Here is a 14,216-nt window from a genome sequence, read left to right on the forward strand (position 1 = left end):
AAGAGTCTCTGTTGAAAGATCAGCTGTTATCCTTATGGGAATCCCCTTGAGTGTTATTTGCTGCTTTTCCCTTGCTGCTTTTAATATTTGTTCTTTGTGTTTGATCTTTGTTAATTTGATTAATATGTGTCTTGGAGTATTTTGCCTTGGGTTTATCCTGTTGGGGACTCTCTGGATTTCTTGGACTTGGGTGATTATTTCCAAGAAGAAGATATAACAATTATAAATATTTATGCACCTAACATAGGAGCACCGCAATATGTAAGACAATTACTAACAAGTATGAAAGGGGAAATTAACAATAACACAATAATAGTGGGAGATTTTAACACCCCACTTACATCTATGGATAGATCAACTAAACAGAAAATTAACAAGGAAACACAATCTTTAAATGATATAATAGAAGAGTTAGACCTAATAGATATCTATAGGACATTTCATCCCAAAACAATGAATTTCACCTTTTTCTCAAGCGCACACGGAACCTTTTCCAGGATAGATCACATCCTGGGACATAAATCTAGCCTTGGCAAATTCAAAAAAATTGAAATCATTCCAAGCATCTTTTCTGACCACAATGCAGTAAGATTAGATCTCAATTACAGGAGAATAACTGTTAAAAGTGCCAACATATGGAGACTGAACAACACGCTGCTGAATAATGAACTAATCATAGAAGAAATCAAAAGAGACATCAAAATATGCATAGAAATGAATGAAAATGAAAACACAACAACCCAAAACCTCTGGGACACTGTAAAAGCAGTGCTAAGGGGGAAGTTCATAGCAATACAGGCACACCTCAAGAAACAAGAAAAAAGTCAACTAAATAACCCAACTCTACATCTAAAGCAACTAGAAAAGGAAGAAATGAAGAACCCCAGGGTCAGTAGAAGGAAAGAAATCATAAAAATTAGGGCAGAGATAAATGCAAAAGAAACAAAAGAGACCATAGCAAAAATCAACAAAGCCAAAAGCTGGTTCTTTGAGAAGGTGAATAAAATTGACAAACCACTAGCCAGACTCATCAAGAAACAAAGGGAGAAGAACCAAATCAATAAAATTAGAAATGAAAATGGAGAGATCATAACTGACAACACAGAAATACAAAGGATTATTAGAGAATACTATCAGCAATTATATGGCAATAAAATGAATAACCTGGAAGAAATGGACAAATTCCTAGAAAAGTACAACTTTCCAAAACTGAACCAGGAAGAAATAGAAAATCTGAACAAACCCATCACAAGCACGGAAATTGAAACTGTAATCAAAAATCTCCCAGCAAACAAAAGCCCAGGTCCAGACGGCTTCACAGCTGAATTCTACCAAAAATTTAGAGAAGAGCTAACACCTATTCTACTCAAACTCTTCCAGAAAATAGCTGAGGAAGGGAAGCTTCCAAACTCATTCTATGAGGCCACCATCACCCTAATCCCAAAACCTGGTAAAGACCCCACAAAAAAAGAAAACTATAGGCCAATATCACTGATGAACATAGATGCAAAAATCCTTAACAAAATTCTAGCAATCAGAATCCAACAACACATTAAGAAGATCATACATCATGACCAAGTGGGCTTTATCCCAGGAATGCAAGGATTCTTCAATATCCGCAAATCAATCAACGTAATACACCACATTAACAAACTGAAAAATAAAAATCATATGATTATCTCAATAGATGCAGAGAAAGCCTTCGACAAAATTCAACACCCATTTATGATAAAAACCCTCCAGAAAGTGGGAATAAAAGGGACATATCTCAACATAATAAAAGCTATATATGACAAACCCACAGCAAACATTATCCTCAATGGTGAAATACTGAAAGCATTTCCCCTAAAGTCAGGAACAAGACAAGGGTGCCCACTCTCACCACTACTATTCAACATAGTTCTGGAAGTTTTGGCCACAGCAATCAGAGCAGAAAAAGACATAAAAGGAATACAAATTGGAAAAGAAGAAGTAAAGCTTTCACTGTTCGCTGATGACATGATCCTCTACACAGAAAACCCTAAAGACTCTACCAGAAAACTACTAGAGCTAATCAATGATTACAGCAAAGTTGCAGGATATAAAATCAACACACAGAAATCCCTTGCATTCCTATACACTAATAATGAGAAAATAGAAAGAGAAATTAAGGAAACTATTCCATTCACTGTTGCAATGAAAACAATAAAATACTTAGGAATATATCTACCTAAGGAAACAAAAGATTTGTACATAGAAAACTATAAAACACTAGTGAAAGTAATCAAAGAGGACATGAATAGATGGAGAAATATACCGTGTTCGTGGATTGGAAGAATAAATATTGTAAAAATGAGTATACTACCCAAAGTAATTTATACATTCAATGCAATCCCTATCAAGCTACCAACAATATTTTTCACAGAACTAGAACAAATAATCTCACAATTTGTATGGAAATACAAAAAACCTCGAATAGCCAAAGCAATCTTGAGGAAGAAGAATGGAACTGGGGGAATTAACCTGCCGGACTTCAGGCTCTATTACAAAGCCACAGTCATCAAGACAGTATGGTACTGGCATAAAGACAGAAATATAGATCAATGGAACAAAATAGAAAGCCCAGAGATAAACCCACGCTCCTATGGACACCTTATCTTCGACAAAGGAGGCAAGAATATAAAATGGAGAAAAGACAGTCTCTTTAACAAGTGGTGCTGGGAAAACTGGTCAGCCACTTGTAAAAGAATGAAACTAGAACACTTCCTAACACCATACACCAAAATAAACTCAAAATGGATTAAAGATCTAAATGTAAGACCAGAAACTATAAAACTCCTAGAGGAGAACGTAGGCAAAACACTCTCCGACATAAATCACAGCAGGATCCTCCAAGACCCACCTCCCAGAATATTGGAAATAAAAGCAAAAATAAACAAATGGGACCTAATTAAAATCAAAAGCTTCTGCACAGCAAAGGAAACTCTAAGCAAGGTGAGAAGACAACCTTCAGAATGGGAGACAATAATAGCAAATGAAGCAACTGATAAAGGATTAATCTCCAAATTATACAAGCAGCTCCTGCAGCTTAATTCCAGAAAACTAAGTGACCCAATCAAAAAATGGGCCAAAGAACTAAACAGACATTTCTCCAAAGAAGACATAAAGATGGCTAATAAACACATGAAAAAATGCTCAACATCCCTCATCATCAGAGAAATGCAAATCAAAACCACAATGAGATACCATTTCACACCAGTCAGAATGGCTGCTATCCAAAAGTCTACATGCAATAAGTGCTGGAGAGGGTGTGGAGAGAAGGGAACCCTCTTACACTGTTGGTGGGAATGCAAACTAGTACAGCCACTATGGAGAACAGTGTGGAGATTCCTCAGAAAACTGGAAATAGAACTGCCATATGATCCAGCGATCGCACTCCTGGGCATACACACTGAGGAAACCAGAATTGAAAGAGACACATGTACTCCAATGTTCATTGCAGCACTGTTTATAATAGCCAGGACATGGAAGCAACCTAGATGTCCATCTGCAGATGAATGGATAAGAAAGCTTTGGTACATATACACAATGGAGTATTTCTCAGCCATCAAAAAGAATGCATTTGAATCAGTTTTAATGAGGTGGATGAAATTGGAGCCAATTATACAGAGTGAAGTAAGCCAGAAAGAAGAACATCAATACCGTATATTAACGTATATATATGGAATTTAGAAAAATGGTAACCTGAACCCTGTATAAGAGACTGCAAAAGAGACATAGGCATTTAGAACAGTCTTTGGGACTCTGTGGGAGAGGGTGAAGGTGGAATGATTGGAGAGAATGGAATTGTAGCATGTATATTATCATAAGTGACCAGTCCAGGTTCGACGCATAAATTTTCCTCTGTTCAAAAAAAAAATAAATAAATAAACAAGTGCTCTGCACACTAAGCAAACCACAGTCCCCTCCCTGTCTCCCTCTCCGACCTTCACTATATTAAAAAAGCCAAAGGGGAGAGGAGAAATGAAATCCTGGTCACAAGACCTCGGGTCCAGGGACTGTGTGCCTGGCTGCTAATGAACTGCTCTGGGCTTTCTGGGGACAGAGGTTTTGCGGGTTTAATGCAAGAAAGCACCCAGGCCCCCGCCCCGGCCATGTGACCTCCCGGGGGTGGGCTGGACCAAGCGATGGCTGGCTCACCCCGGCTCTGCATCCCAGGGGACAGTGTGGGCAACAGGGCCGTCCTGAGCTCCCGTCCGCCGCTGTCTGCCACGCCTCCCCGCGTCACGGGCTTTGCGTGTCGCTCACGCCTCAGGCTCAGGCGGTTGGGCCTGCTGCTCCCGGGGGCCACTCTGGATGTGCCCCCGTGTTCACATGTGGATGTCACCGCCTTGCATGGCCGCTGCAGTGGCAGTTTCTTCCCACAGGGATTTCTGTTCCTTGGAGTCATTCACCAGAAACCAGCCAGATGGTTCTTCTGACAGTCACTGCCTGGCGAACCAAACTCCACTCCAGGCCCTGATGGAGGCAGGGGGAGCTGGGAGAGAGACTCGCTTCCAGAGCGGCCCCCGCCCCGGGCCCCAGCACCCCCGGCTCCCTGCACGCCAGCAGATGAAGAGGTCCTCGGAGATGTAGGCTTTGCCGGCAAGGCGAGCCGCTTCACATCAGATACTTGTTAAGTCCTCAGGGAGGCGTCAGCTCCCCCTAGTCCCCGCCCACTTTATTCTCAAGGATCCTGGAAACCTCCCTGCATCTTCTGCGGGTGGGGGTGTTGTCTCACGCCACTAGGTCAGGAGGAGGAGACTCTGCCCTGGCCTTCCGGGGTGGGGGCCAGAGTCCTCGGTCTCCACTGCACGTTCTGAAGAAAGCAAGTACTCTGGTGAAGTTTCCTAAGAGCCTCTCTCATCGGGAGGCAGACGGGGGCAGCTCGGCCCAGCCCTTCCGCTCCCCCGGGCTGGGTCTCGGGCCAGCTCATCGCTGATCTAGGCTCTCACTCTAAGACGCAGATCACGGGCTCATGGGGTTTCTGAAGGACCGAATGACGATAATATGTGTCACGTGTTCCGCACGGTTCGGGCCAGCTGACAGCTGGTCTTATTCCTCGTGTGCCCAAAGATTCTGCAGCCTCAGTTGGGGCCACAGAGGAAGGCCGCAAAGACCTCGGACGAGTCACTGGAGCTTCAGCCCCCTCACCTGTACAAACGGATCCTGAGAGGACACGCGCTGCAGCCGGGGGGAGCTGGGAGGCGTTCTGGTCGGTGAAACGGGGCAGACGCAGACGGTCAGAGGCTACACAGCTCCGCTCCCACGAGGTCCCGAAGACTCAGTGTTCAGGGCGGGCAGGGCTCCACTGAGCAAAGGAGGCGGACGGTGGTGACGGCTGCACCAGAGTGTGACGGCGTCAGTGCCACCGAGGCACGGCGACCGGTAACTTTCAGGCTCTGCGATTTCAGCACCACGGACGCTTCCTTCTGAGGAGAGTTGGCCCGACCACCTAGTTGACTATTGCTAGAAGTGGAAATCGGGAACTCAGATTTATACTGAAAACAGATAAATCGAAAACAGTGATGAAAAACCCCACCTGGCCCCCGCTCAGCAGGGGCAGGACCATCCTGAGAGAATGGTGTGCTTGGCGCCCCTGCCCAGGCGGTTCAGCTTCTTTGGCGTCACTAACTTAGCAACCAGGCTGCCCTGCCTCTCGCACAAGTGGTCTCGAAGCTCGCCGTGCCATCACAGAGTTTACCATATTTGAAAAACTCTTTGCGACATTTCTGTTGTCTTCCAAGCCATCCTCCTACATTTCTAACAAACTTGAAGTAACGTCTCATGTGGCACAGATTTCCAAAGCTCCGTGCTCTTCCTTTGTGGGGAAAATTTGGAAGAGGTTTTCTTTTCCTCCCCAGCTGCGTCTGCCCAGCCCAAGTCGACACAGCTAACTTTAACTCCAGGCTGGTACGTCGTGGCTTCCCGAATGAGCTGTCACCCCAGCGGAGGAGTCAGGTCACAAAACAGAAGATCTTTGGTAGGTGACGTACTACATTTTCAACTCAGCTAGTTGACCTGCAGTGATAAACCCTGCGCTGGGGCAGAAACTGCAGGAGATACAGAATGGGGATAGCGCGCTTCATCAACACATAACTGCTCACGCAGTGGCCGTTCTGTGCATGCCACAGCAACAGGTGAGAAGACGCACCCCAAAACAAGGCACACAAGGAGGGAGATTACCACCCGTGTGGGGGCTGAGACGGGGCTGCATGGCGTGGGCGCCCCCAGGACAAGGCTGTGAGCACTGTTAGACGCGTGACACAGGCTGCAGGTGGCTGCGGGGTGAGAACAGACTGGCCGGGAGCTGAACTCACACGCAGATCGTAACCACGGGCGGCATTTGGCAGGTGGAGGCAAGGACCCTCTTCTAGGTGGTGAACGACACACGTGTCACTGGTGGGCGTGTTCACTACGTCTCCTCTTTTGTTTCAACAAGGACGCTGCGTGTATGCTCCAGGTATAAGCGGTCCAACGGGGAGCCGTCCGGAGGCTGCCTGATCTGCGGGGAGGTGGCTTTAAAACTCTGGCTAAGAAGCTTCAGGGCTTCCCTAATGGTTCAGATGGGAAAGAATCTGCCTGCAATGCAGGAGACGTGGGTTTGATCCCTGAGTTGGGAAGCTCTCCTGGAGAAGGAAATGGCAACTCACTCTGGTATTCTTGCCTGGAGCATCCCATGGACAGAGGAGCCTGGCAGGCTCACGGGGTTGCAAAGAATCACATACGACTTGGCAACTAAACAACAAAGAACCCTCAACTGAAAGTATTCAGCAGTCAACTGAAACCAGAGTTCAGGATTGGGTGCCTAAGGAAGCCCATGAAAGGTGGGTGGCTCCTTGCTCCTGGCAGTTTCACCTGCATCTAGAGGTTGTTAAACTAGCTTTTACAGCCCCCCACAACGGAGGGACTAGCTTTTACAGCCCCCAGAAACGGAGGATTCCAGAGGTATAACACTATATAAAAACCACGACACCCGTCTGAATTATGAGCCACCCAACCAAGGAGTGTGTGGTGGAGCTCCCTGTGAGTGTGCATGTCCTACAGCTTTTATTTCTTTAATGAGTCCTGGAGGAAATGGGCTAATTATGTTAAAAAACTCAGTGACTAGTTAATTACAAAGGAAGCACACGTTAGTAAAGAGAAATTTATACATATGTCCGTGATTTATGGTTATTTTGCAAATGCTTTTGAGAAGAGACCCTCTGGGTCCAACAGTCGCGTCATCCCTCGACAAACAGTGAGAGGCCGAGGGTGAGAGCAGCCAGACAGGGCCTCGGCTGGGAGGACAGGCCTCCTCTGGACATAGGCTCTAGGCTGGAATAGGGCAGGGAGGGCTGGTTAAACACCCATCATCTGAGCAGTGTGTTTCATGGGATCACGGGATCCAGCATCAGGGACAGTGGCGGCTTCGTGGTCCAGGGCGGAGTGCTCGCTGCAGACCCTTGTGATGATTGCTTCCGGGGCAGCCCACCCAGGAAGCCACAGCACAGGCTGAGCGGGACCTCGCCCCACGGCGAGCTGGCAAGGGCTCCCTGGCTCTCCTTGCTGGCCCTGCGTCTACCCCAGTCCTTCTCCCCCACGACAGCCCTGCTGGCCCCTCAGCTCACTGTCAGCAGCAAAGCAGTCTGGTGGTCTTGGTGGGGACCAGTGGCGGTCAGAGTGACGAAGGGCCTTGGGGGAAGTGCCTGTGATGTAACCCTCTGCCCGGGAGGTGAGACACTTGTCTGTCTCTCCGCGCCACTCATTCACTCTCTCATTCGTTCAACAAAAGAAATGAACGTCCACCACGTGACATGCATTCTGCTGGGTACTCAAAATGACCACCCCAGACGTCTACTCCCCTGAGACGCTGATAGGAGGAAACACACTGACACAAAGTTGTCCTAGAAGCTTGTATGACTTAGGTATGGAAAAACATTTTAAATTCCAAATATTGACAAGATTGACGAAAGCTCTGGGCCTTGGCATCACATACCTTTTAAAAAACTGCAGGCACTTTGTCAATAGTAACAGTAGCAGCGATGAGAAAGTTGGCAGTTATAAAGCTGTGCAGCTTCTAGAACCTCACGCCCACACGACATCACTGGCTATGACCACGTGGCAGTCCTGAGAGGTGGACACTGTCGCCTCTGCTTGCAGAGCGGGGCCAGGCCTGCAGAGACAGCGCGAGCGGGTGGGGGCCGAGGCTGGAACCCCACCCCCTTCCCCTGCATTAAACTTGGCTCATCTTCCCTCCTAGACGCACTCTGCCGGGCTGTTGACATCCACTGCAGTCACCGCTGGCTGCTTTTCAAAAGGGATATCCCACCAACAGATGAACTACAGGATGCCTTCTGAAATGTGACTAGGACTTTATCACAAAAAGGAAAGAACTGATTTGTTAGTAAATATTATGCAGAGGAGAAAGCGTAGGAAGTACGAAGAAGGAAAGGGCAAAGGAGAAAGAAAAACACTTTGAAGGGAAGAAGGGTCTATTGAGCATACAGTGCTAGGCCCTTGAATATTCCACTCTATCTTTGCCCCGCAGAGCAAATAAGGATTTAAAAAAAGCCAGAATGAGGGAAAGCATACGGTTGACGAAGGCAAAGTCAGACCTGGAAAACACGGAACGCATGAGCAGGTGGTGAGCTGAATGAATGAAGATGTAAATCTGGTTTAGAGCAGCCACGGGGGAAGAGCCTGAGCAGTCCCAAGGTTCTCACTGCCCGAGGGGAGAAGAGATCGCAGCGGTTCGGACAAGGAAATCCACCCCAGAGAAAAGCCTAGGTGGGCTCCATACACGCAGTTTCAGGTGAGTAATCATTAGGATTTCTGGGTGACTTAGCATGCCTGGCTGCAAGATCTCCTTTAATTCTCATCACAGTCCCATCGTAATGGGGATTTCCCCCCCTATTTTGCAGGTGAGAAAACTACAGCTCAGAGAGGCTCCACATGCCTTCCCAGATCGCTGGAGCCGCAGGTGACAGCGGTGGGACTCCAGCTGCCTCCAGAGCTATGCTTTTAGTCCTGGCTCGCCGCCCGACTGTGGCCAGTGTCTCAGCTATGTTGCTCTTTCAAGGCGGCTGTGGGTTTCATGAGCCTATTCCCTTGATGAAACTTCAGAGAGTATCTCTAAAATGTACTTCCAAAAAAAAAAGCAATTTTGTCTGGGGCCATGGAGGTGGGTCCGCTCAAGTGCACAGCATTTTTTTTTTTTTGGTGTTCTGGCCATCTCTGCTACGTGCATAAATCTGTTGACCTCTCCAGCTCTCAATAAAACCAAAGTAATGCTGTTTGCTCCCAACTAGTCCCTCGGTCAGGAAAAATGGAAGTCATGTGAGCAAAGCATGGTCAGCAACTTGGAAGAAAGTACTAATAAAGGAAAAGTCAGAGTCAATAAACCATATCAAAATGTAATTGAGTTGTGGCTGTCCATTTTCAAACTCAAGGGAAAAAAATGTTCTTTTCTTGATATTTTCTTACTTCAAAAGAAGAAAAAAAAAGACATTGAGTTACATTTCTGGTGTACAGGAGAAAAACATACTCCATTTTCCAAGTTGAATTCTGCTCCTTATAAACGTTTAGGTGAGATTCAGTAAGACTGCTCAGGAGTCAATTTCAAAGGCAAAGTGTCAACAAGACACTTCCTTCGTGGGCTTGAGGTCCAATCTGACACTGCCACGCCTTGAGGAAAGTACCGTGTGGGCCGACATCTTCCGGCTCCCTTCCTTCATGCTGAGCTTTTTTTTTACTGGGCAAAGGGCTGAGTGTTGGGCACTGAGGTGGGCACAGTGCTGGCTTTGGACAGATTGCTGGAACAGGTGGTCAGAGAGTTAAGTCTGTCCCTTTCTCTTCCACAATCTGTTCCATGTACGACAATTAGCTTAGAATAAGATAGCACGGAGCCAAGAAGAGTCCAGAATGATGGTGAAATAAGATAAACTAAAGATCCTCCTGCAACATACTCCTAGATTTGCGAATAACACTTAAGAACATCGATAGCTGAGTAGATTATGAAAGCAAGGGGAAATCTCCAGGTACAAAAAATAAAGAAAAAAAAAAAAAGCTGAAATAATACGTGTCTAGAACTTGTGCTGCCCAGAGGAGGGAGCAGAATCAGCTACTGTAACCCAGAGTTCAGATTTTAATGGCTACCTGAGAACGGGAGATGGAGGCTTTGGTCCACATGAAATAAGAAATTGGACTTGAAACCCCCACACAAAGCTGGAACTCTAAAGGGCTGTATCCCTGACATGACAGTAGATGAGGAGATGCTGCAGATCTTCAAGCTGAGCCATCAGCACAAAACTGGTCCTGGAATGATGCTCCCTGTAGGATCCCTAGACTACTTGGCAGAAGACAACGCAGAACAGCCCTGGAAAAAATGGTGGCCACACGGGATCACTTCAGGAAAGGCCCCAGTGACCATAATCTCAGTCGGGAAACACAGAGCACGTGAGGAGACAGCCCAGAACATGCCAGTCACTAGACAAACAACACAGAAGAACTAGTATCCCGAGAGTTTCAAACACAGGAACAGTCCAAAAAGTGTTTCTGGTGATTAAAAGTTAAACATTTAAAAATACTTAAAGACATGCAAGATATGAAAGAGCATTATAAGTAACAGCAGATTTGAAAAAGTCCAACATGATAATAGAAAATGTATAGAATAAAAATATAGGTATAACTGTAACAGGAGTGGAAGGGCGAAACGACAGACTAGATACAACTAAATGCACAATTAAACAGGAAGACGGGTGCGTGGCCTGTTTAGAGCGCAGCAGGGAAGCACAGGGCCTCCCCCGAGGGCTCAGACAGGAAAGAACCCGCCTGCAGCGCGGGAGACCGGGGTTCCATCCCTGGGTTGGGAAGATCCCCTGAGGAGGGCATGGCAGCCCGCTCCAGGATGCGAGCCTGGAGAATCCCATGGACAGAGGAGCCTGGCAGGCTGGAGCGCACGGGGTCGCAGAGTCAGACACCCCGAGCAACTAACCACAGCACAACAGGGAGGGAAGTGAGAAATGAGAATCCCGGCGAACGTAAGGAGATCAGGTGAGTGTGAGTCCCGGAGGGAGAACCGAGGACAAGGACGGGATGTCTGAAAAGACAAGGGCTGGGGAATTTCCAGAAATGATGAACTCCTCAGACTCAGGAAGCACGATGAGTTCCGAATGGGATTAAAAAAAAAATGCCCTAAGCGCACAATAATGCAACTGCAGAACACTCCAGACCAAGAGAGGACCTTCACGGCAACCAGCAAGGAAAGGAGAAAACTCACGCAGGAGCGATTCAAGACACGGGCAGCTTCTCAGTGGCTCCAAAGAAGTCAGGCGGTGATGGAATCACATCAACCAAACCTGGACCCACACAGTCACACCCAGCTAAGCTGTCATTCTGCAGTAACGGCAACAGGAAAGCACTTTCAAAGTGAGGCAGAACGAGAAAAGTTACCACTCAACACCCGCAAGGAAAGCCCTATGAATGGTATCGTCCAGGAAGAAAACCGAACCCAAAAAGAAGTGACGCAAGAAGCCAGCAGCAATCACAGGGTGGCTCAGATCATCGACGAGTGAAAACCAGGTTCACTCTCCGGCAGAACCGCTTACAGGGGCTGGCCTCGGAGGCCCCTCTTTTCCAGGGGTGGTCTCCATCTTGGATGCTGTTCCAGATGCCCTCAGTTGGGGTAAATAACTCAGGAAAGCTGACCTTCGGTTTTGGTTGTTACCATCAGTCCCGGGCTTCCCACAGAACCTTACCACTCACGAAACACGTGGTGAGTCAGGCCCGCAGAGGGACTGAGAGACCCGCTCTCATTCTGGCAAGTTCCTGACTCTCTCTGATCCTAGCGTTTGACACCAAGTAGGGCTAATAAAACACGGGCTTCCCAGGTGGGTCAGTGGTTAAAAAAAAAAAAAAACTGTCTGCCAGTGTAGGAGAAGCCAGAGACGCAGGCTCCATCCCTGGGTTGGGAAGATCCCTTGGAGGAGGAAATGGCCACCCACTCCAGTAGTCCTGCTTGAAGAATCCCATGGACAGAGGAGCCTGGGGGGCTGCAGTCTATGGGGGCGCAAAGAGTCGGACACGACTGGGCGCCTGAGAACCCAACACAAATAGATTTATGAGATAAGAACACAACGTAATGCCTGGTACAAGATGAATACTCAATAAAAGATAGCATTTACTATAGTTAGTATTAGCGTTATAAGCCTTGGTAATTAATTTGTTTATTGAGCAGGGCATACATTTATTTAGGTTAATAAAGTTATGTGTCCCCCAATTTACTTAAAAAGAAAAAAAAACAAACAAGGGCATTGATATTAGCTGTGACGTACTGGGCGCCAGGCACTCAGCCGCGTCCATTCACCCTTGTGCCGTCCCGGTCCGTGAGGACCCCCACCGGCCCACACCTGAGCAGCCTCTCCATCAGCACCGCCAGGGCGTGGGTTCGGTCTGGACCGCCCACTCGTATTCAAACTGTAGGGAAGAGGCTGGTGGGTCTTTCTCTGAAACACTGTGGTGACTGTGCTTGACTTGGAAGACATATCCTGCTTGGTTCTGTTTTTTTAAAAACCACTCTCTGCAGTTATCTCGGGGCACAGGAAAAATCAAAACACGGCAGAGAGAAGTGCCAGGGCCGCGGTGCCCTTCTCGGCAGACGGGACGCAGCCGTGAAATTCACGTGCATGGTAACACGGGGAGGCGGCGCCCAGGTTACGGACGGCCCGTTGCCGTGGCCGATCATTTCACAATTCACTAAAATATGCTCATTCACTCGGCCTGAAGGTGTGGACCCAGGCCTGTTCCAACGACAAAAACAGCAACTCACGAAACACGGGCAAGTGTCCATCAGAAGAGCTGTAGAGGGACCTCGCGCCCGTGGGCAGAGGCGGGCAGCGCTCTGCGCTGGGACGGAGGCCCCAGTGTAATCCTGGGCCCCTGAGCACAGTGCCAGAGGGAGCCCCTTTCTTCCCCCTCAAGAGAGGGCCCCCCCAAAGCAGAGCCACCCGCTTTTTCCAGTGTCTGTGAGAGTGGCCGATTCATAACGTTTTCACGCCTGCGTTTTCTCTCTCTCCTTCCCTCCGGCCAGCCTCCTGTCTCTGAATCAAGACAGAAGAGATTTCGAGTGCTGAGGGTCTCACCAAGGAGACCCTGAGAGCTCAGGGCCAAGTATGGAGTCTGGGAGCCCGAGGGGCTGTATGGCTCTCCGCCTCACTGCCCTGCCAGCTGGAGCAGAGTCTGTAGGGACCATGGCGGGGCTACAAGTGTAGGCCCATAGATGGGTGTCAGGAGACCCGGGTCCCCGAAGCATAACCGTTCCCTAAGTACCCGGGTAACCCCAAGCAAGCAAGCACCTTCTTGTCTCTGGGCCTCGGTTCCTGCCCGGAACCTCTGGCTGCTCTAATCATGAGTGTCCCAGGGCGTTCTGTGTCAATCGCTGGCGGAGGACAGAGAAAAGCAGGGACCCTGGGCCAAACAGGCTCCTAACCCACCAGGGCCCCTGGTCCCCCATGCCGGTGCACGCACGCTGGCCGCGGTAATCAAGGGTGACAAGCGGGCAGACCCCGGCCTGGGCGATGCGGCTGGGGGCGGCGTCTGCAGCCAGACTTGACTACAGCCGCTCGGAGGAAGGAGCTGCAAAGCTGCTAATTGGATTCGGCAAGTTGCTGAGTCACTGTCGGGCGAGATCAAGTACCTCTGCGAAGACAGGAGGCCCGGCCTGTCAGCGGCTGAGAACATCTCCTTCGTGATGAAAAAGAACAGGGGTGTGCAGAGCGGCGCCTGGGAGGAGCTTTCACAATTTACGAGGAGTAATTAAAATCTAACAGGCCACAATTAGAAAGCACCCACCACAACCTTATTTTGCCATTTGTCTTTTAATTAAATACGCCCCGGGACTTAGCTTTAGTGCAGAGATTTCGATGGGGATCGGGTAGAAACCACGGAACTGGAGCCTGATGTGCTGGCTGCCATGTCTTCTTGGAGGAGGAGGGTGGGGAGAAGCAGAAGTGTTTCATGTGAGTCGCAGCCCACCCCCTCCCGGGACCTCTGCACAGCAGAGCGGAGGAATCAGGCGAGCCTGACCCTTCACGAAACCACCTCTTCCCAGATAGGAGTGTGTGTGTGTGTGTGTGCGCGCGTGTGTGTGTGCGCGTGTGCGTTCATGTGTGAGCCCTCGGTCGTATCTGACTCTTTGCAACCCCGTGTCCTGTAGCCCA

At 48.5% G+C, this 14,216-nt stretch overlaps 1 protein-coding gene across 4 annotated transcripts in view; it reads right to left on the reverse strand.

Moving 5' to 3' along the window:
* FARS2 (phenylalanyl-tRNA synthetase 2, mitochondrial) overlaps positions 1 to 14,216 on the reverse strand; it is a 299,111-nt gene that overhangs the window by 6,816 nt on the left and 278,079 nt on the right. Inside the window, exon 8 of one of the 4 annotated variants that reach the window (XM_088831279.1) lies at positions 7,644 to 8,173. The exons of the other annotated variants lie outside the window; for them this stretch is intronic. Within the exon in view, the coding sequence (XP_088687405.1) occupies positions 8,086 to 8,173 (88 nt within the window). The 3' untranslated portion in view covers positions 7,644 to 8,085. Of the gene's footprint in view, positions 1 to 7,643; positions 8,174 to 14,216 lie in introns of those variants that run through there. 4 annotated transcript variants of the gene reach the window in all.

Source organism: Moschus berezovskii, chromosome 23 (genome assembly GCF_049115385.1).
Source record: "Moschus berezovskii isolate FMDL1 chromosome 23, NW_MosBer_1.0, whole genome shotgun sequence".
NCBI lineage: Eukaryota > Metazoa > Chordata > Mammalia > Artiodactyla > Moschidae > Moschus > Moschus berezovskii.